The 20482-nt window shown below is 39.3% G+C and overlaps 3 protein-coding genes across 4 annotated transcripts in view; 1 reads left to right on the top strand and 2 right to left on the bottom strand.

The window, feature by feature from the left end:
- The first annotated feature begins 437 nt into the window (after window positions 1-437).
- Window positions 438-2945, top strand: LOC137992994 (sigma non-opioid intracellular receptor 1-like). Its single transcript, XM_068838640.1, has 3 exons — window positions 438-631; window positions 1763-1963; window positions 2582-2945. The coding sequence occupies exons 1-3, from the start codon at window positions 502-504 to the stop codon at window positions 2911-2913; spliced, it is 663 nt and encodes a 220-aa protein (XP_068694741.1). The 5' UTR covers window positions 438-501; the 3' UTR covers window positions 2914-2945.
- Window positions 2946-3444: 499 nt separating this feature from the next.
- LOC137992993 (uncharacterized) lies at window positions 3445-7589 on the bottom strand. Its single transcript, XM_068838639.1, has 3 exons — window positions 7220-7589; window positions 6060-6452; window positions 3445-5234 (listed from the first exon to the last, which is right to left on the bottom strand). The coding sequence occupies exons 1-3, from the start codon at window positions 7293-7295 to the stop codon at window positions 4930-4932; spliced, it is 774 nt and encodes a 257-aa protein (XP_068694740.1). The 5' UTR covers window positions 7296-7589; the 3' UTR covers window positions 3445-4929.
- Window positions 7590-12097: 4508 nt separating this feature from the next.
- Window positions 12098-20482, bottom strand: part of LOC137992992 (rab-like protein 6) — a 20700-nt gene continuing 12315 nt past the window's right edge. Inside the window, exons 13-20 of one of the 2 annotated variants that reach the window (XM_068838636.1) lie at window positions 19102-19170; window positions 18241-18427; window positions 17078-17495; window positions 16775-16806; window positions 16235-16353; window positions 13803-13856; window positions 12633-12670; window positions 12098-12543 (exon numbers count right to left, since the gene is read on the bottom strand). In XM_068838636.1, the coding sequence (XP_068694737.1) occupies window positions 12298-12543; window positions 12633-12670; window positions 13803-13856; window positions 16235-16353; window positions 16775-16806; window positions 17078-17495; window positions 18241-18427; window positions 19102-19170 (1163 nt within the window). In that variant the 3' untranslated portion in view covers window positions 12098-12297. The remainder of the gene's footprint in view (window positions 12544-12632; window positions 12671-13802; window positions 13857-16234; window positions 16354-16774; window positions 16807-17077; window positions 17496-18240; window positions 18428-19101; window positions 19171-20482) is intronic. The other variant, XM_068838637.1, reaches the window with a different exon arrangement.

Below are 20482 nucleotides of genomic sequence, written 5' to 3'. Positions count from 1 at the left end.
GTCAACTAGCGAGCACGTTTTGTCAAAAACAAAACTTTCTGTAATTATTAATACAATTTCTTCTTAATGCACCGCTCGAAAGTGGCCGGAATCATTTTACTATCCTTTTCTCCCAGTTTCATCTGAAAAGCAAGCCTGATATTCTTGTAGACATCTGTGTGACAGTTAAACGTACCCCACAAGTTCGGTGCAGTAAATTGACCATTCAAAGATAATATGTTAGCTGTTTTAAAGAAATGTTTGTAAGAGGACCCGATTCCCTTTTGGTTAAACATCGGCAGGCAATGGTATATGGAGATGGGAAATACTTCTTCATAACAATGAGGAATGCGCGCATAAAGGTCCTGCGGGCGTTCAATTCATTCTCGTCCTCAGAGCCCAGCCCTCTTAGCCGTACGTACGAGGGCCCTGCTGGCTAAGGGCAACGATGGGATGTGGGAACGATAATGGTGTTCAATTGTCATCACGCAATTCGAATTCGACAAGCTTGTCACGCGAACGATGGCTGCTTTTTCGTACATAGTTGTAATCAGTTTGGCCATATTTGGCATTCAGTACTGGTTAAACAATAAAAGTTATATATTTGAGGCCGGAGATATTGCAAGGATAGCCCAGCGCCACGCCAAAAGAGGTAGGAGTCTTAATCAATTGAATTACATTTGTTCTTTCTTTGGTGCTGTCACGAGACGAGCATTGACAACGCCAAACTGGATTTTCTCCATTTTACACTTGTGCCATTGCAGTCACCGGAAATTATTTGGAGCAATGCAAACTATGTTTGAAAACAAAAAATAACAAAGGGACCCTTTGGCTCTCTAGTTCACTTCATGTAAATGGTAGCCTCGTAACAATAATATTACGTATATATATTAAGTTAGTGGCTCTGGCGTGGAGTGTAACACCATTATCATCATCAGGGACATCATTGTCGCCATTATCCTTCAACATCATTATCATAACTTCGTCACCAGCAACTCCACCATTATTCATTGGAGCTGAGTCTCTATGATGTAGGATTTAACTATAGATAATATCAGAGGGTACAAAATAATAACATTCTGAGAAGGGTCCTAAGAATCCAAGGTTGCAAGTTGTGACCTGATTGAGGGATGACAAGAACAAAAGGTTGCTGATGTCAACATTGAGACATCAGATGATGATGATGATGATGATAATAAAATGATTTGTGCGAACAGGTTGTTGTGGAGATGCGTGCAGAAGACAATTTTAATGAACAGTGAGACAATAATCTGAAAAGTGTTATCAGGACTTGTTGAGAGTGACAACGAGTAAAATTCATGATAAAAACAAAGTTGTGAAAGGGGCCAACAAAATTCTTGGTGGTCCCTCAATTAGGCTACATTGTTTGAATTTGAAATATAGCTATAATAATAATAATAATAATAATAATAATAATAATAATAATAATAATAATAATAATAATAATAATAATTTGGGGCACTAATTTGGGACACTGTATATAAATCAAACCAACTCATATCAAAGCTTGGACAAAAAAACCTCCTGGAGCAGATTAGACAACCCACTAACTCAACCCACATGTGATGGCAAGGTTGGGAAATCATTGAACCTGGACCACACCCATTGGAGGCGCATGATCTCACCACTGCACCATCCCTGCTCTCTCATTATAAGGATTTTTTTAAAAAGCTCACAAACCATAAACTACCTTAAGAAATATTAAAAGTTTCATGATATTGTACAATGCCAGCTCATGACCTCTTGCTGGATTCTTTGTCAGATGCTAGCCTTCAAGCAAAGTTTTCCAGTATTGCATTAGAGTTTGAGAGAAAGTATCCAGGGCACATCTTGCCCGAAGAAGTCAGGGATTGGATGTTTGTGAATTGTGGGGGTTGGATGGGCTCCATTCACATCCTACATGCATCTCTTACTGAATATGTACTCTTCTTTGGCACAGCTATTGACACTTCAGGAAACTCAGGTATTACTTTTAATTAATGACAACTTGGTGGGAAAATGTTCTCATGATAACAATAATATATGAGAGACCGTGCTTAACCTCAAACGTTTACTGTAATTTTGTTTGTGATAAATCTCTTGTTCACCCTGACTAAACATTCTGCTGTTCTCCAAATTTCACATTCTATTAAGCTTAGCAAAAGAGATGTGATTTCCCCATGAAAAAACTGGTACAGCCCAATACAAGTAACATCTTATTGAATAAGGGCAACAGACATAACACAAGTCAAGTATTTTTTATGTAAAGTGCATTTTGTTTAGGGGTTATTAATATCTTTATCTGACTATCGATTACATTGGTTCTGGGGAGGGCCAACTTCAAAATAATACTGGACATAGTGTAAAGCTCTGATGCCATTCAGGTTCTTTCAGCTCAGATACTGAGCAAGGATTGGAATGTGGAACGAAAGTCATTTCAGCTGTATTTAGAAAAGTGTTGTCCTTTTTCTGAGATCTTCAACTTTATATGGCAAAACAACTTAGTTAATAACTCTTACCATCAGGTGCATTTTTTTTTTGTGTCAACAATAACTTAAAGTGAAATTATCACTAATAACAAATACCTTGTCATTGCTATAAGGGCGATACTGGGCAAACATTTCTTTCACCATACTCAATGGATCCTTACACCAGTGGAAAGAGGGAACGTTTGAAAGCCATGCGTATTCTGCTGGAGAAACTATGTTTCATGGATCTGGTAAAGTGTGTGGAGTGCAATATACTGCTGGAACATGGACTGTGGAGTATGGCCGTGGATTTATCCCCTCTACACTAGGCTTTGCCTTGGCTGATTCAGTTTTCAGCACAATGGATTTTGTACAGATTTTCAGAATTTGTAAAATGTTCACACGGTCATTAATGCAAGAGACACTACTACAACTGTTTGAGATCATTGAGATGGTTAAGAAGTGAAATTGTAAATTAAAATAATTGCCAATATGTCATTATTGTTTTGAAGTGATTAGTGAAATAAATGGGAATTATTTTGTATAAGAAATGATGAATAGGCTACGGTATGACATCTTGTTTAAGTTCAAGTTAATTTGACTGAGGGTGCGTTTGGTTGGCTGTATTCTGGAACAGGAATACACGGAATAGACGTTAGAACTCCTTTGTTGTTACAGAGATTCACAGTATTTTAAACGTATCTTTATTATCCTTCTTGCTTCAAAATGCCAAACATACTGTTTTAACCCATTGACTCCCAGGGGGTTCCCCATTAACAAGTAAAATCGTGTGGCGTTAGACCGAGTAAAATCTGGCTCGTTTAGGCTGGTTTGGGTGTTAAAGGGTTAAATCCTCACTCCCCATATTCTTATTCCCCAATGCACCCTGAATGTCCAAAAATTTATACTTGTCCTCCCCCTCGCCGCTTATTTTCCACAATCCTGCAATTAAATTGTTGCATAAACTAAAAAGTCAAAGATATAACAACAAATGAAGTTGGGTTTTGGTGAATGGTTTATTTCCTGGAGGGAAGTTTAACTTAGATACTTTTGGCTTAAATAACTCATTAAATTAAAACAAATTAATGTTAGCCAGGTACAAGATAAATAATGGTACACCACACACTATCACAGTCTAGCTATCTTAATTTTCTTGCTGGGAGTCCCCTGAATTTCTGTTGAGCATTACAATGCTCTTAAGAATAAAAGCCAATGGTTTGCAGGAGAACCTTTCTTTAAGGTACATATTTTTGCCTAAATTTTGTCAAACTGAAAGCAGCGCTTACAAAAGTATACAATGTAGTCTCTCAACTGAAGGTCTTTCAAATAAATCAGTAAATATTTACCGGTAGTTAGCAACAAAAATAGTGTGAGCCTCAAATTACTAACGGTAGTCTTTGACTGCTATATTTTGTTGTACATGTACATGTTCTGAAACTCTGCAACATTTGACAAACCGTCATCATAAAAACGTTTTTGAGGAAACTATCAGGGAGACAGTTTTGCTACACAAATACAGTGTGGTCATCAGACAAAAAACACAACTACATCATGTATGCTCCTTCACAACCAGATTATCCCTGAGTAAATCCCAGCTAAAGAAGGTGGTATAATACTGAAATATTACAAAAATGAAGTGAAACGTAATCCTGTGAGCTTAAACAGAATGAGTTTTAAATCAAACGTTTCTCACATAAAAGTTAATGGTGCATGGTTCTGTGCTTGACCATCCTTGCCTACATGTAGATTGACCTACTTAAATAATAATAATAATAATAATAATAATAATAATAATAATAATAATAATAATAATAATAATAATAACAACAATAATAATAATAATAATAATAATGACAACAACAACAACAACAATAATTGTTATTATTATTATTATTATTATTATTATTATTATTATTAAGTTGACCTACTTCAATATTGTTATAAAAATACCATCTACACTTCTTGTAAAAAGTACCACATAACCCAAAGCTAAACTATTTCAAAAGTGCATACATTAGGCTAAATGTTTAAATCATTATAGTCCAGGCTCTAAAATCTACAAGAATTGTTTTTGTAATTCTAAAAATACGGTACCTAACTATATAGCTACTGCCTTCAAGTGTTTTTAAAGCAACAACAAAAATTCAGTTAATATCAAGTACAAGCTATGTAAGTTGTTATACAAAACACAGCACAAAACCAATATTGTCGTACTTTCAAAAACATGCAGACTCTAAAGTTGAAATATATGTAATATTTCAAGCAATGATTTTGTTTTACCTACTGTCAATCCCTCAAAGCAAAACAGAGTAATGGGCCACATTTTAGAGTTGTGAATGGCTAATGTGGATCCACCCTGATAGTTTGTGTTGATTGTGGCAGTAAAATGTGACTGAAAGAAAGAACTAACAATGAACTTTTTGGTTGGAATATGTATTTCAGACGTGGCATGTTAATGCAAAGCCCAATAAATTGGCAACCTTCAGGCGAGAAAATCTCCTTCACCAGCTTCAATGACCAATTGTGGTTTTTGTGAAGAAAGTAGAGCTTCATTGTCAAACTCTCCAACATCCGTACGATAGACAAATGGAACATCAGCAATGGGATTAAGTAATGAGAAGTCCAGATCATCATAGTTGCGATTTGTGAGTTCAACTGTCCTAAAAGGCTTCTTCATGCTATATCCCCTGCTCTTGAAGTGTCGATAAAGAAGAAAAACAAGGACACTGAGGAAGACTGCTCCAAAAACACTGCATACTGCAACAATTATTTTTTCCTTTGAAAATCCTAAAGCAGAGGTTAAAGCTGTGTCAACAAGTGCATGACATTCTGAAATTTCTTATCATTGGTACAGGATTTGATTAGTGTATTGTACAACATGTACATTGTAATTCTATGACATAACTTTGTTGATGTATGAGTATGCTATTGTTTGACATGCTCACCAATCAACAGTGTCTTCAGCATCAAGTAAATCCAGGGAAAAACAATCTACTTCAAGACTTTGAGATGTTCTGGCCTTTGTATAGGGCTACTTGGACCTACCTCCCCAGAAAATTTTTCTCTTGATGTTTATTATCAGTTTTTGCCAAAATAACTACTGAATCCCTTTTCAGTCCTTCCAACATAATGTGGCCAATTGGCATAAACTGGTCAAATTGTCTTACATGTACGTCTGGAAACCAGTTAGCCAAAACCCAGATGAGAGTCGACATGTACATGCAATAAAAAAACTTGTAACAATTACTTCAAATTAGCCTGTTCCAGGCTCCCAGATGGTAGGGAAAGAGAAAAAAATGCGTGCACAAAATGAGTAGGGGCTTGGGTCGAAGCGAAGCGCCTTGACAGATGCCCCCACTCGCTTTTCCCAGGCAGTTGTATTTGTTTTCCCAACTATCTGGGAGCCTGGAATAGGCTAACTTCAAATGTACACCTATGCCAATCTTCACTCATGTCCTAATCATTTGTAGGGTCATCCACATTTAATTAAATTTAATCTTGAGAAAGTCCTTAAAGAGACAAGTCAAATTGTGATGAAGTACTTTACATCAGTGCAATAAAAAATTATCATGTCCTACCACATTGTGATGTTGAAGTGCAACAAAAACTGACCTGATGTCCTTTGAGGTTCCACATTGTCATCTGTTTGTTTACTTGAACATAAGTGTAACTTGCTATCATCAGCACAATGCTTGCAGAGTATGCCTGTGCTATTTGGGCGACAGACAAAACATCTGCTACGATCAAGATCATCGCAGCCCTTTAGTTGGTTTGCATCAACAGTGCCATTACAAACACAGGTCTCACACGAGCCTTGCGTTGGAAGTCCAATCACAGTACCGTCTACTTTTGTAGGGCAATGTCCACACTGCATACCATCTTCATGTAAATTGTACTCCTTGCATTTGACACAAGAAAGCACTCCATCACCCAGTATCATACATGCAGCACGGGACATATTTCTGAGGCACAATCCACAGTGATATGTTAACTTGTCAGTTAAATCTGCCAAAGGGAGAGCAAAGAAAAAAAGACCAAAGTTATTTTTTAAAAAAAAACGCTCTTTGTTATCAAAATCATAAAAAGCATCTATAGCCATTTGTGATGTCATCAGTCAATTTCTATCCATAAAATCGAATCTATCTACAGTGAAAGAAGATAAAAATCGAGCAATGTACATAAAGTCCTTAGTCATCTTTAAATTAAAAGTGTTAAAATTCGTTTCATGTCACTGGCTCTTGGTACAAAGATTGAAGAGACTTTTGTTTAATTACACAAATACATAACTTTTAAAGTTCTTCATTGTAATAAACACAAACATAAAGGCAATATCACAACTGTCTTTAATAAAATTAATTAATATTCCTCATGTGCAGTATCAAACACAATTATGCAGATGACAAAAAAATTAAAACCAACGCAAACAGATATGCAGCTGAAAAGTTGTTTTATCTAGTTTTGATTCAACAGGTTGCAAGAAGGTATCGCCATGCTAATAAAGGGTATATCCACTGATGATGACTCTCAACTGAATTAATATTTGATTTAAATTTGGCTTAAATGTGCGCAGACCCTATGCAAGAGTAAAATTTAGCTTCGGTTCTTGAGAATCGAGAGCTATATTTCTCGTCCAGTTCAAATAATTCAAGTTCCGATATGGCTCGATTGCATTCAAGACACAAAACGGCCTTGTATTGCAACTATAGAAAGCATTCGCATACGAACAGCAGAATCACGCAAAAAGTCAAGAAACAAGATTTAAGTAGTCTTACCTTTGGAGTCGTCATCTTTCGCAGTTATCATTACATAAAGCATCATCAAAATGATTAACCGAACATCTACTTCCATAATTTTTGAAACAACCGCTTTCTTGTATCATGAACAGCTAAAATTACATCCGTATATGGAAGGCCACTTGCAAATTCCAAAAGTTTATGCGAAATGATCTCAAGTGCAGAACACGCTTTTAACAATGGAGAGAGCCTTGCCACCGATGGACTGAAAAATATCAGCAGGTGAACGACGTATGGGGAGTACACAGGGCAGTAATCGAAAGTTAGCCAACAAAGAAAAAGATTTAACATTTACCAAACACGACCGAAAAAAATTTTTTCGGCGAACTTTGCGACCGCTCCATCCTTTTGGCCGACAATTACTGGGGATAGTAGATGGACAGCGCTGGGGCCAGATCTGGCCCAGTTGAGCGCTATCCACCGGAAAAATCACGTTTACCCTATACCCTCAATCAGACAATAAACAACAACTTTTCACTGGTAAATAGCGGATAAACACTAGCAAAACCAATTGAGTCATCCAAATTGGTTTTGCTACTGTTTATCCGCTGGATAGCGATTTATCCGGTGGATACCGTTATCCACCTTTTGAACGACCGAGGCCTGGGACAGTGGAATTCGTGCGTTTTGCCTCCCTACTAAAATTAAAATATTGTGTTCCAAGAATAGACCAACGGATATATTACAATTCGGTCCTAAACAAAAAGCATCATCTCGAGGCTTAAGGATTTGTATGAGTTTATTCCCCATAGCCTTGAGATGATACCTTTTGTTTATGACTGAATTTTGACATATCGAAATTGGGCTATTGGCTTTCTGTGACGTAACCGTTGGCCCGAACGTTGGTCTTTCGCGGTATTTTTTAAGCTACGTATAATTTGTGCTATTTTTTTTTTTCTTGTTCTATGAAAGTTCCGGATGCATTTGGATCCTTTGTTCGGAAGCTTGCACAAGGATCAGCCCTTTCCATGACTTTGTCACGTGACCTTGTCAATCGTGGTACAAAATAGATGCCAGAAATGGAAAGAACGTGGTGAAATTAGTAAGAAAATCACGCCCGATGAAATCTCTCTCATAAAATGGCAGTGACCTCGAAATTGACATTCCTACTAATTTCATCTAGCTCGTTCCATTTCTGGCATCTATTTTGTACCACGACCATTTTTATTTTTATGATTGACAAGGTCACGTGACGCGGTCATGCAAAGGACCTCAGTAGCTTAACTGAACCTAGTTCCCTTTCTTTTTTTTCGAGCGCGAGCATACACGAGTATTGCGTACCGGTGGCTCAGTTGGTTGGGCATCAGGCAGGAGGTTTCGGGTTCCAACCCCGCCCGAATCGATATGTTCATAAGTTAAAGAACGCACACATTATTCGAGAAGAGTAGGGCGTGGTCGACTTATATTTTAACCCCAAAAAGGTAACCATGACCACTGTGATGCCGATGCAATGCTCTACCAACTGAATCAAAAATAAGACGCAAACAGCGGCGACAATCATTAGGTACTTTAGGATTTACGACGGCGACGAGTCGACGAAAACGGCACCTCAGAATTTAACTTTGCTCTATCGTACGTTTTTCGTGCTTAGTCATGTTCACGTCGTACAACGTGGGCGATGTATCTTAAAAATAAATTGGGAAGAGTGGTTTCAGAGTAAAATAGAGAATGAAAGATTCACATTTGTATGCTCGCGTAGTCGTTTACTTAACATTTCGTATACTTCGATAAACATCTTCAGAAGAGACCGTTAACTACAAGCCAAGATGGCCAAAGAAAAAGAGCATCTACCAACTGAGCATGGGTTTGAACCCCGTCCATAAAATGACAATTGCTTGAATTGTCCAGTTTGGTAGGGCGAGGATCACCATAACCCGCACTTCAAAGATAACGTTTTTTTTTTTAAGTTATGTGAGTTTGAGAAGTTAGATGGTCGTCGAGACAGAAGCCAGCGAAAATATCCCGAAGGGCAAGAAAATGGAGATCAGACAGCAAAACAACCAACAGGTGATGACACGATTGTCAGTTCACACTCAGGTGAAGACACTGGTTTTAAAAACTGAAATCCTTGTTCTTCGAGGACCGCTATGAAGACTCCTTGAAAACAAGAAGAACCACAAATTCAAGAAAAACACCACGGTAGGATGATGTAAGATGGAAAGAAAAAATCGCTGCTGCAACATCCGAATCAAGAACTAAAGGCCAAGAAGGCAATCAAGTGGTTGGTTTGCGTTCAACTGAAGTTTAATAATCCAACCGAAAGCAGGTGGGTCTGACAAGAGCTCAGAACCTCATTTTTGTTTTTGCACGACGACAATGAACGTTCATGAAATGGAAGAACAGCTCGATAAAGTTAACCAGAAGACCATGAGTACTTTAACAGGCTGTCAGAAAGAAGAAAGTGGGTGGTCGTTGTTTGAAATATCACTTTGATTTGATTGTGGGTCAGTATAAACCACTGAAACTTCAGTTATCTGCCTTTACTCGAAACGTTGAAGGTAAAGAAAGCCTTTTGGCCTCACGCTTTTGCATCAATTTAATTCTAGTCTCAACCACTAAGGCTTGTCGATGGTACTAAGAAGCGAGTGATTCTGCTCTCAAAGCTTTGACCCGGGCCCGCCATATTTTTGTTTTGCTCGTTCTTTTGACTTCTGCATCGTGTATTGGTTTGTGGCCATGAGGTAAGTTGGGGGTGTCTCAAAGTTTAGGCATACTATAAGGAGTCCCTGAAAATGTTTTACTGCAGCAAGTAGGGGTCCTCCAAATTTTTTAGATAGTAGATAATTTCTCATCAGTCCCCCCAACAAGTTTTTGTGAACCCCTCCTTAAGTGTTCAATCAGTTAACGTGGACGTGTTCAAGTAGGGTTCATCGTATATTGATGTCAAGTTTATCTATATCAACAAAAGCCCTATTGAGTTTTTGACAACTCTATAATAATGGCATCATTTTTAAGGATCGGGGTTAGGGTTTAGGTTTAGGGAAAAGGTTTGCGGAGTGATCCGCGCATCGTAGAAACCCCACTTCAACGTACTACTCGCTTGCACTAAGTATTTCCACATTAAATTTATTTCCTGTATTGCTTTGAATTCGAGAGAGAAAACATATGAGCCAGTTTGACATCACCTAACCTAAAGGAAAAGAAGACCAGTACATCCTCTCTCACTGAATAAAACTCTTAACGAATTTGAGCCAATCATGTGACTCAAATAACATGACGAAAGAAAAATTCATTAATTACTCTGACAATACCTCAGAAACCGTGACGAAGTACTTGGGTCAATTGTATACCCTGGTAAATTCTGATACAATATTACCCTAACATTCGTATTCACCATTTAATTTAAATAATTTAGATACAGAAGGCTAAGTTGACTGATTGTATCACAAATTCATTTTACAAGATACAATGTTTTGGGAGCATATGTGGCCGGATGCCCATCCGCTCTCCTGCCCAATTTTGCATCACCAGTCAAATAAAACGTATAAAATGTTACCATCGCAGAATAAAAAAAGGCACCAAAGACTGTAAATGTTTATCGCTACTAATCTGTCTATGGAATGCCATTCTTGCTTGTTCTTCAATTTTCGAGGGCTCCTAATTACGTGTTTATTTCCGGCCACACCCCTCCTTTTAAAGTGAGCAAGCGGAAAGCCGTAAACCAACACCTCGAACAAAACCTTAGCACTTAGGCTCGTTTTGAAAAAGAGACGACAGTTTACAGTGAAAATAGGTAGTTTAAGAAACGGCAACGGCAACGTCAACGCCACAAAACGATAACATCATTGTTTAAAAAGAGGGAAAATAATTGTGCTGCACCTGACGTGCGGTACTCTGCTTAACAACGACCTGATATCACCAAATTTGAGCTGTTGATGACAACGTGAGCATAGACCACTTTCATGAATGGCTACCACATTTACATTCTTCTGTATTTATGTTGATTAAAACCTGCTGCCCTCATTTTGAAACAAAATTTGCTCGTCGCAGCGACGCTAGAAAGGCTTATTAGCATTAAAAGAGAAGAACATTTTATTTGGCTGCCATTATGAAAGAGGTCTATACTGATGCGCAGCTTTGGCTTGTTCCAAATTAATTTATACAATAACCCACGTTATTCTCGCATTTTGGTTGGTTCTTGCCAATGATCTATTAGAGGAGAGACGCAAGATTGTCGTAACCATCAGCTTTTATGCGAATAGAGTTTCATTCTTTATTATATAAAATTCTTTATTATATAAAACAAATAGATTCCATGTTGCCGTGCGTCTGCTCAGTAATAGATCACAGAAGACGTCAAAATGTGGTAAGAACACAAGTGCCACTTTTTTGTTCTTACCACATTTTGACGTCATCTGTGATCTATTACTCAACAGACGCATGGCAACATGGAATCTATTTGTTAAATTTATGATACTTCATGCTGCACGACATGAACGAGATGGAATAATCGCGAAAGACTTAACGTTAGTGCAAAGCAGAAGCCCATGACTGGGAGCGAACAACTTCCATACAGTCACGGCATTTTTACAGACCGATCTATTTTTAAAATACCTTTTCCGCATAAAACAAAGGCAGTTCCCGTTCGGTGACGCTATAGCGTCAAGTAAGTTTCTAGTGATTGGTTATCGGGCTCCCGCGAACCGCGGGAGTCTCATTCGCGGGAAATTCAATCTAAAAATAAATCGATCTGTGAAAACACCATGACAGGAATATAGGGCTGTTGTTCGTTCCAAGTCATGGGATCCTGTGCAAAGTTAAAGTCCCGACTGACTACGCCCACAGTTAAATTAACGTAAACTTATCCGATACTTCATTATTCTTTTTGATCAGAATCATTTTGACCGACGCACGGTCTGTATTTGAATATTTAATATCTGTGTTTGTTTGTGTGCCAGTTTGCTTGTTTTCTTTCGTTCATAATCACATTCGAGTCAATTCACAATCTCACTGCAACATAAATCGCCAGCTAAATTTCATGTTACACGCGCAAGGCGCAGCAGTTGAGAATCAGTCACGCAAGCATTAAAGACGATGTCGCGTCACGCAACTCTCTGTCAAAGCTCTTCATACGTTACTCCCTCCTCATCGCCCTTTTCATCCTTTGAACGATTATGTTTACTACGCCGTTTCTTCTTCTTTTCTCCTTCGTCGTCCTTGCTTTTTTTCTTTTCTTTTCCTTCATCGCCGTCTTTCTGACGTGACGACTTCCTTCTTTCTTTTTTGTCGCCCTCCGCTTCATTTTCTTCAGTTTTGTCTTTGTGCTTTCGATGCTTGTGTTTGCTTTTCGATTTCTCGCCACTCTGGAATGCGAAATAACGAACAAGGTCAGTGTCAAACCATGCAACGCCAGAAAAAAAGGAAAAAAACCAACAACGGAAAGAAATCCTACCCTTTGCTCCTTCTTCTTACGGCTTTTACTTTTTTCATCTGAATATAAATGCAAGTTAATTATATCTCATTTGAAAAATCAAAATCCCAAATTGAAGACTTACTGGGACGACAACGACGCCAACAACGAGAAGGAGATAAAACAATGGGTTCACTGAACAAAACCAACAGCTCTGCAGGCCACGCACGTGTGTGCAACACTTTGGATATTTCCTTGCCCTTCTCCTTCAGACAGCGACGCCAAATGACCACATTTGAGGTTATGTGGAGGACTTCACGAATTCACGATAAATTTTCAACTTTTCTCTAACTTTCCACGCCTGTATACCAAGTTTATGCGTACTTATTCGAATAAATCACAGGAACATTTTTAGTTGATGCTTTCATAGCCGTAGTTGTCGTCCTTGCTTAAGTTCACTATTTTCATATATCACATAAGTACTAAACTTATGAATTCTAAGCTTTTTGTTTTGGAGCCCAGTGAAAGATTTAAATCATCGCACGTTGCGTTTACGTGACAATGATTTAACCTACTTTAGATGGAATTTTTTTTGGGGGGGGAGGGGTGGGGGGTAGTTGTTGGATGGCAAAGGAGGCCTGCGATTACCTTCTCTCCCTCTGTCTCTGCAGAAACCTTTACGGTAAAAGCCTGGTTTTCACTAGCGACGCAAGCACAAACGAAAGCACAAGCAGGAGCAGAAGCAGCTTATGCTAGTGAAAACGAACGTCGACATAAGCATCAAAATCAACCACGGCAACCGCCATTTTGTTCAAATGCTCAGACGTGGAGAATCTGGAACGAGTGCTTTAATTGGCCAGACGCAACAAATTTCCTTGTTCTTATGCTGCGTTTCGTTTTCACACGACGCAAGCGAACGCAATCATTAGCGCAAGCACAAGCACAAGGAGAAGGAAGAATTTTGATCCTTGTGCTTTGCGCTTGTGTTTATGCTTGCGTCAACCTCGTTTTCACGGTGAAATAAGCCCTCTTATGCTTGCGCATGCGCTTGCGCTTGCGTCGCTAGTGAAAACCAGGCTTAACTGTAAAAGCTACAATAGAAAGATCCCTTTGGCATCCAACACCTGCCCCCGAAAAAATCCACCCCTTACATAAAAGAGGATCCTAACGAGAAGACATCAAACTTTAGGCTCTCTTTGTTCTGTTACGAACCTCCATTAACGTTGTTCTCCTCGTCGAAATTCATGTCCATTAACGAATCGGGTGCTGAAAAAAAAAAAACAATTTGTCCGGGATTATTGAGTAACCCTTTGGATCATAGTTAATCGAGGGACTGGTTATGAAACCTTAAAACCTTCAAAATATTCAAAATCGATGTTGAAAATCGATGTTGAATTGATCGTGACAGCGCACAGGCTTTTCTTTTCTGTTCGCACGAGTTCACAAGTGAGTTGTGAATAATTTAATCAAAAGATTTCACCATGTAACAAAAAGACTTGTCGAGTTTCCTAACCATCTCCATCAATTAACTATGTTTGGATCAAGTTGTTTTCAGTCTCTGCCAGATTAAAGTGACTGCTGTGCTATGAGAACTTTGAAGTCAAACTGTGAACACGAATGCTCGAAACAGAATCGTAAACGTACATCATTTCCTGCATTTGCCGTCAAACGAGGTGCACCAAGCGATCTTCTGTGTCCCCAATTGTAAAACCTTCACTCCCATAGACCGGGTAGACCGTATTCCAAAATGACGGCCAAGAAATTATTCTTTCGTCTTTATGCTAATCATCCTCACTAGCCTCACTTTAAAGCAAAAATTCTTTTAAATTTTGTTCGTGCTAACGACGCATAAAGACAAACGAATAATTACTTAGCCGCCATTTATGAATTGCAGAATTATTAATTTCAGAATTATTTCCAGAATTATTAATTTCAGAATCGCTTATTTTTGTTTTCAGTTTTCCTGGGCTCCGCCATTTTGAATTAAGGAAACTTGTTGCTCCCACCCGTTATTATACAAAAGCTATTTGCATCTGAACCCAGAGAGTGGTCGTGGATGGTGCAGCATCCGGCTGGACACCTGTTACTTCCGGTGTGCCTCACGGAAGTATTCTAGGCCCTACAATCTTTGTTTTATTTATTAACGATCTTCCAAGCGTCACACCATCGGGTACAAACTATAAAGGTTGCCTTATACGCTGATGACAGCAAAGCTTACAATACGTTGGTATAAAATCCGAAGTCGACCCTCAGAACCTACAGCAAGCCCTACGCTGCCTGGCCACTTAGAGCATTATCAACAATCTCAATTTAACGAATCCACGTGTAAAGCGTTAACAGTAACCCGCAAAAAACTGCCTGTTCCCTACAACTACCAGCTTCACTCAACTAATTTGCTGAAAGCAAAAGAAGAGAAAGATCGTGGAGTAACTATAACAGATACATTCTCTTGGAATTCCCATATTCACAGAACGGTGGCTAAAGCTAACAAACTTCTGGCATTGTTGAAGAGAACCTGTCGTCTACTGTCCGATGTAAAAGTTCGCCCCACACTGTACTTATCCCTGGTGAAATCGCAACTTGGATATGCCAGTGTAGTCTGGTCTTCACACCACAGCACAAAAAGTCGGAAATTGAACGTATTCAGAGGCCAGCAACGACATGGATCTTAAAGGAAAGACTACGAGAGTCCTCATATATTGAACGTTTAAGTGCACTGTTACCCGTTTGTTATGATCGTGAAATTAGAGACTTAAACTTTGTATGGTATTTCCAATTTAAATGTGTATGATTATGTCTATTTTGCTACACATGGACCAACAAGAAACGTTTTATATTAAAAATTCCCTCATGTAAAACTACTACCTTCAAGCGTCACACTGTAATCGTACTGTTAACTCTATATGGAATAGTATCTGTAAAGTAACTCCTCCAAATAGTTTACTCACTGTTTCTACATTTGAGAGTTTCTTATTAAGTTAGTACTGTCTTTTCACTTGTCAATCACGTTTTTGAAATTGATTATTGTTGCATGTGGTCCATTGTAAGAGACTGCCCTTGACATAAGGCTTAGAGATTTTATATAACTATCTTCTTACAATTTTTTTTTCTAATTCTTAGTGCAAGGTGCCTCGCATGGGTACTCACGTCCCGTTCGCACCTCCATTTTGGTTTGGTACCTAGATGTTTTGTATTTCTTTTTCTCTTTTGTTTCGTTATTTTGTAGTCAAGTTGCTAAAATGAAAACAGGGCAACCGTAACAAATCAAAGTTATCGAAGATGGCGGCAATCGGAAAACGTGGAAAGTGAAATCCCCCCCCCCCCCTCCCCCAAAACAAAAACACTTTGCAAACATTACTTCTTCTCCTTGAAAATTGTTAATAAGGAGGACTGGAGGGTCCCCTTAACATTGCGGACAAAGTTTCTAAGTTTTGCTGGTTCCCCCAACTGCGAATATGTACATTAATAGAACTGCAACCACCCATAACATTCCCATCAGCAATAAAAAGGCCCTACCATCAACCGGCGCAAACTCATTGGAATCGTTCGCTCTTGTATCAGGCGAAGGGTCAAGGAGGTGGCGAAGGAATCTTGTAAGGCAACGGGAGAGTGTGGACACGGTTCAGAACGTTTTCGGGACTTACCAGCTCTAGTTCTTCTGGACTGGGGTTGCATCTGTGAAGTCATGAACCTTTCCCACTCGTCCTCAGCAATGTCCGTTGCTAACGACGAAGATGCTTGAGAAGGAGTGCTAGTCTTTCTCCTAAAGACAATAACATTAGGTCTGTGAAAGGCCCTGGTTATACAAATTCTGGAATATGCTGTCCCTCTTTGGTCACCCTATTTACAGAATATCATTGACGCTCTTGAACGAACCAAACAAAGGGCCTCAAAGTACTCTCACCATGAAGAAAGAATGGCAATGCTTGGGTGGCCCAAGCAATGCCATCCAGCAAAAGTGGATGAACAGTACGTACACTTTGTTTCGTTTCACACAGAGTCGTTCTCTTGACAATGATAGCCAAGCTCAAACATACTAATTCACACGCAGAAGCAAACGTGGACGCGCATGTGCGTTTTGTGCACATGCACGTGTTTCGCCGCACGCAAGTTTTTTTAACACTTGCATCTGAGCTGCACTGCATATATACGTGGAGAAAAAAGAAATACGAAATAACACATACCCCTCTGTTAACTCTCTTTCGATGGGTGAAACCTAAATATTAAAAACATACATGATCCCTTAATAAACAGTACCACAATGCAAATTATTTCTTAGTCGGCAGTTTTTCTTTTCCTCCAGTGAAAACCAATACCAGACTTGACAATCCAGCACGGAACTATTCGCTTATTATAACTTGTCACTCATAGCAAATAAACTTCCGAGGGTACAATAACATCCTGGCCTAAAAGAAGGGATTTCGAATACATTTGTGCCGTATTCTAGTCAAGAGATGATCATCAATATGCAGCTAGGTTACCCCTACCTTGGGATCTGTATCAGGCGAATTTAGCCAATCATCGACGTCTGCTTTGATAGGACTAAAGCTATCGATAGTTGCTTGCGTCGTTGATGCACTGTCTGGCATTTTCAGATTCATCTTTAAACCATTGCTTGGAGGTTCCTTCTTGAATTCCTTGATCTCGGTTCTTTTATCCTCGTTTTCCATTTTTTTACTTTCGTTTCCCTTTGGTTCCTCGTCGCTTTTCTCTTCTTCCTCTTCCTCTTCGCTCGAGGTCAAGTTTACGGTAACAACCGCAGAAGGTTTAGTAACTGTTCTTAAAGGATTTTTCATGTTGAAATCTTCAACGTGGTTGGTCATTGCCGCCGAGACCGCTGTCTCATCATCAGAGTCGATGTCCTCAGCAAATCCTGCCACCATAGGGTTCCTTGTTTCACTGTCACTTAAGACGACAAAATGAAATCAGATGCAACTTTGGAAAACTAACAATAGTATAATAATTTGTTACTTTAATTAAAGTGCCTATCACCTCAACACAGTTCTCCACTTTATTTACTCTCCGAAATCGTCCAAATACATCGTGTTGTTTTTAGAACCATTGGATTGAAAACTCACTTTTTAATTAGCTTTGAAAGACGAAAAAAGTGGTTATAATTTGATCCATAAGCGAGCAATGAAAGGGAATGGATTTAATACCGGGTTGACGTCACAGACTGCTTTGCATTTCGCTGGTTCTTTGAAAAACAGCGATGCAAATTAATTTGTGACGTCAACCCGGTATCGAACCCATTCCCCTTCATTGCTCGGTCATGGATCACGTCTTTCAAAGCAAATAAAAAGTGGATTTTCAATCCGAAGGTTCTAAAAATAACACTATGTATTTCAGACAATTCTGGAGAATAATAAAAGTGGAAAACTGTGTTGAGGTCATAGGCACTTTAAGCATTTTGGCATCGTTACCCAGCTGGGAACATGTTCACTGCTCCAGCTTATAATATTTATCAGTCTCTTAGCACAGGGTACACACAAAGGTGTGACAAAAATGAGAGAGCAAGCCTTCCCTATGGGAAAAGTTCTCATTTTGTGGAATTCTATGAACCACACGAGCCCACACGAGCCCACACGAGCCTTAGCCCTTCTCATTTTTTCCGAACACTTAGTTAATGGATGCAGAATTAACTTCATACCTATCGCTTTCCTCACTGCCACCTTGCATCACTTCGACTTTCGCTGGCAGCTTCTTCGCCACTGAATTATTTGTTCTTTTTCCGCTTCCAGACTTGTCCTCGTCTAAAAATCCCGCGTCCATTTCATCGTCAGGCATAAACTCGTCAATGTCAGCCGAAGAATGCACTGGTCCATTCTTTGAAACCGCTGAGCAGATCAACACAATTCATTATTAAGAGTTGTTAAGATTCTTTTCGCTTTACTTCCATCTCAACGCGCGAACTTGGTTTCAACATCTGGCAGGCATTTTCGCAAGTTTGATAGCTTTATTTAAGTCTCAAAGTCTTATGGCCGAAAACGAAACGAATGCTCTCCTCATTGTGGAAATAGTACATCAAATTAAAGCAGGGCAAATCAATTGTTGGTTTTTGATGAGAGGCGAAAACCTGAGTACCCGGGGGAAAAAGTCGGAGCAGACATTGGACTGACAGCCAAAAAACTTAACCCACACATGATATCGAGACCTGGAATCGATGCCGGGCCACATTGGTGGAGGGCGTGTGCTCTTACAAGAGCACCAATCCTGCTTCCAACGGGCCCTTTGTAGCTTGTGATCACATGGTATAAGAAACCACCATACTGGAACGCAAACTGTCCACTGGGACATCTAAAACAATGAATTACCTTGCTTTGTTTTGGATGTCCCAGCGCAAATTTGCGTTCTAGTATGGCGGTATTTGTACCATGTGCAAAGGGCCCATTTATTTGATTTCCTCCGTTTGTTATGATTTCCTTAACAAGATCAGGAGAAACCAGCCGCATCATGTAAGGAAAGACTAAATACAGTTGGTGGTCACATCACAAAAATTCTGGTCACTTACCTTCCTGTCTGAGCTCTTTTCTTGCAGTGGTGTTTCCTTGGCTGGATTCCTTGTTGTCAGCTCTTTTTTCTACGTTATTGTATAGAAAAAGACAAAAGGAGGCCCGAGAATAGATTTGATTTGAGTTTATTTGATTTCTGTACAGTGTCGCCCTGTGCTAAATACAGTTGACACAAGTTGGAAAATTAATTGTATCAAATAATAAACACTTAATGACTGGTCCCGATAGAAACAGTTCATTTTGTTTCCCGAGAATCTCAATGTTTCCCCGAGGCACAGCCAAGCGAAACATTGAGATTCGAGGGAAACAATACGAACTGTTTCCCGAGGGACCAGTCATTGTTGTTGTTATATAGCACAAAAAGAAAAACGTGCAACGGAAACAGAAACGGAGGTCGTCCGTCAACATTCTCGGGTAACAGTGCACTGTTACCCTCTGACGTCATAGATTTTGCACTGTTGCCCGCTAAGAGACCTTTGGCGGGAAACAGTTTTATTGTTAGATGTAATGTTATATGACCTCGAAGTAACCAATGAGAGCTCGCGCTGCTGGGGGAAAACCTCAGCTATTATAATAACAAAGTCCATTATCATTATCATTATCGTCATCATCATCATCATCATCATTATACACACAAAATGCCTTCAAAGACATTGCTATTAAACCCTAGCTTGAAGCTTGTGGATCATTTTCCGGAAGAAACAGCTCAAATAAAGATAATAGGCTGATTTAGCAACAGAACGGGAACGTCAGTGGCAACGGCGCGCGCAGAAAAAACACCAATGAGAATTCAGAATAGAATAGACTCCACATTTTTCTTCTCTATTCTAAATTCTCATTGGTAGTTTTGCTGCGCGCGACGTCGCCACTGACGTTCCCGTTCTGTTGCTAAATCAGCCTAATAGCATTACGACTACGACGCGTCCATTTTAAATGTAACTACTCAGGCTTGAATTGAATCCTCAAAGATGTTCTGGCAAAACCATTTCAGGTAATTGTGGTCCCGAAATGGTCGTCCAAACACAAAAATGCCCCTAATTATATCCAGGTGATCTGGCCACGTAATTCGGAGGACTGGGGAGAAAAATTTTAACGCCGTAACCCACAACCGCGCGCGGCCTTATTTTCCAATTCAACATGGCAGAAGCGAGGTTAGATTTCGTCGGGTCTACTTGAATGTTCATTCAGTAACAGGAAATGTGCTAGACACGGAATGATCTGTTTAATTTTGGCGATGGAAATACTGCAGGGAGTTTGGAAACAACACCTAAGGCTGCGCGCGGTTGTGGGATACGGCGTTAATTTTTTTCCTTCCCAGTCCTCCAAATTACGTCACCAGATCATCTGGATGCATGGAAAAACCTTAAATAACAATGACCA

This window comes from Montipora foliosa, chromosome 2 (assembly GCF_036669935.1).
Source record: "Montipora foliosa isolate CH-2021 chromosome 2, ASM3666993v2, whole genome shotgun sequence".
NCBI classification, from domain to species: domain Eukaryota; kingdom Metazoa; phylum Cnidaria; class Anthozoa; order Scleractinia; family Acroporidae; genus Montipora; species Montipora foliosa.
The sequence above is the reverse complement of the archived record's forward strand: the minus strand, read 5'-3'. Positions and strand labels throughout refer to the sequence as shown.

Bases quoted from the DNA above. Each gene is read 5' to 3' on its own strand.
- LOC137992993 (XM_068838639.1), bottom strand. From the start codon at position 7,295: ATGGAAGTAGATGTTCGGTTAATCATTTTGATGATGCTTTATGTAATG. The intron at 6,453-7,219 runs GTAAGACTACTT...TCCCTTTGGCAG, and splicing joins GAAAGATGACGACTCCAAAG to ATTTAACTGACAAGTTAACA. The intron at 5,235-6,059 runs GTCAGTTTTTGT...CCTCTGCTTTAG, and splicing joins GGAACCTCAAAGGACATCAG to GATTTTCAAAGGAAAAAATA.
- LOC137992994 (XM_068838640.1), top strand. From the start codon at position 502: ATGGCTGCTTTTTCGTACATAGTTGTAATCAGTTTGGCCATATTTGGC. The intron at 632-1,762 runs GTAGGAGTCTTA...ATTCTTTGTCAG, and splicing joins CCAGCGCCACGCCAAAAGAG to ATGCTAGCCTTCAAGCAAAG. The intron at 1,964-2,581 runs GTATTACTTTTA...CATTGCTATAAG, and splicing joins TGACACTTCAGGAAACTCAG to GGCGATACTGGGCAAACATT.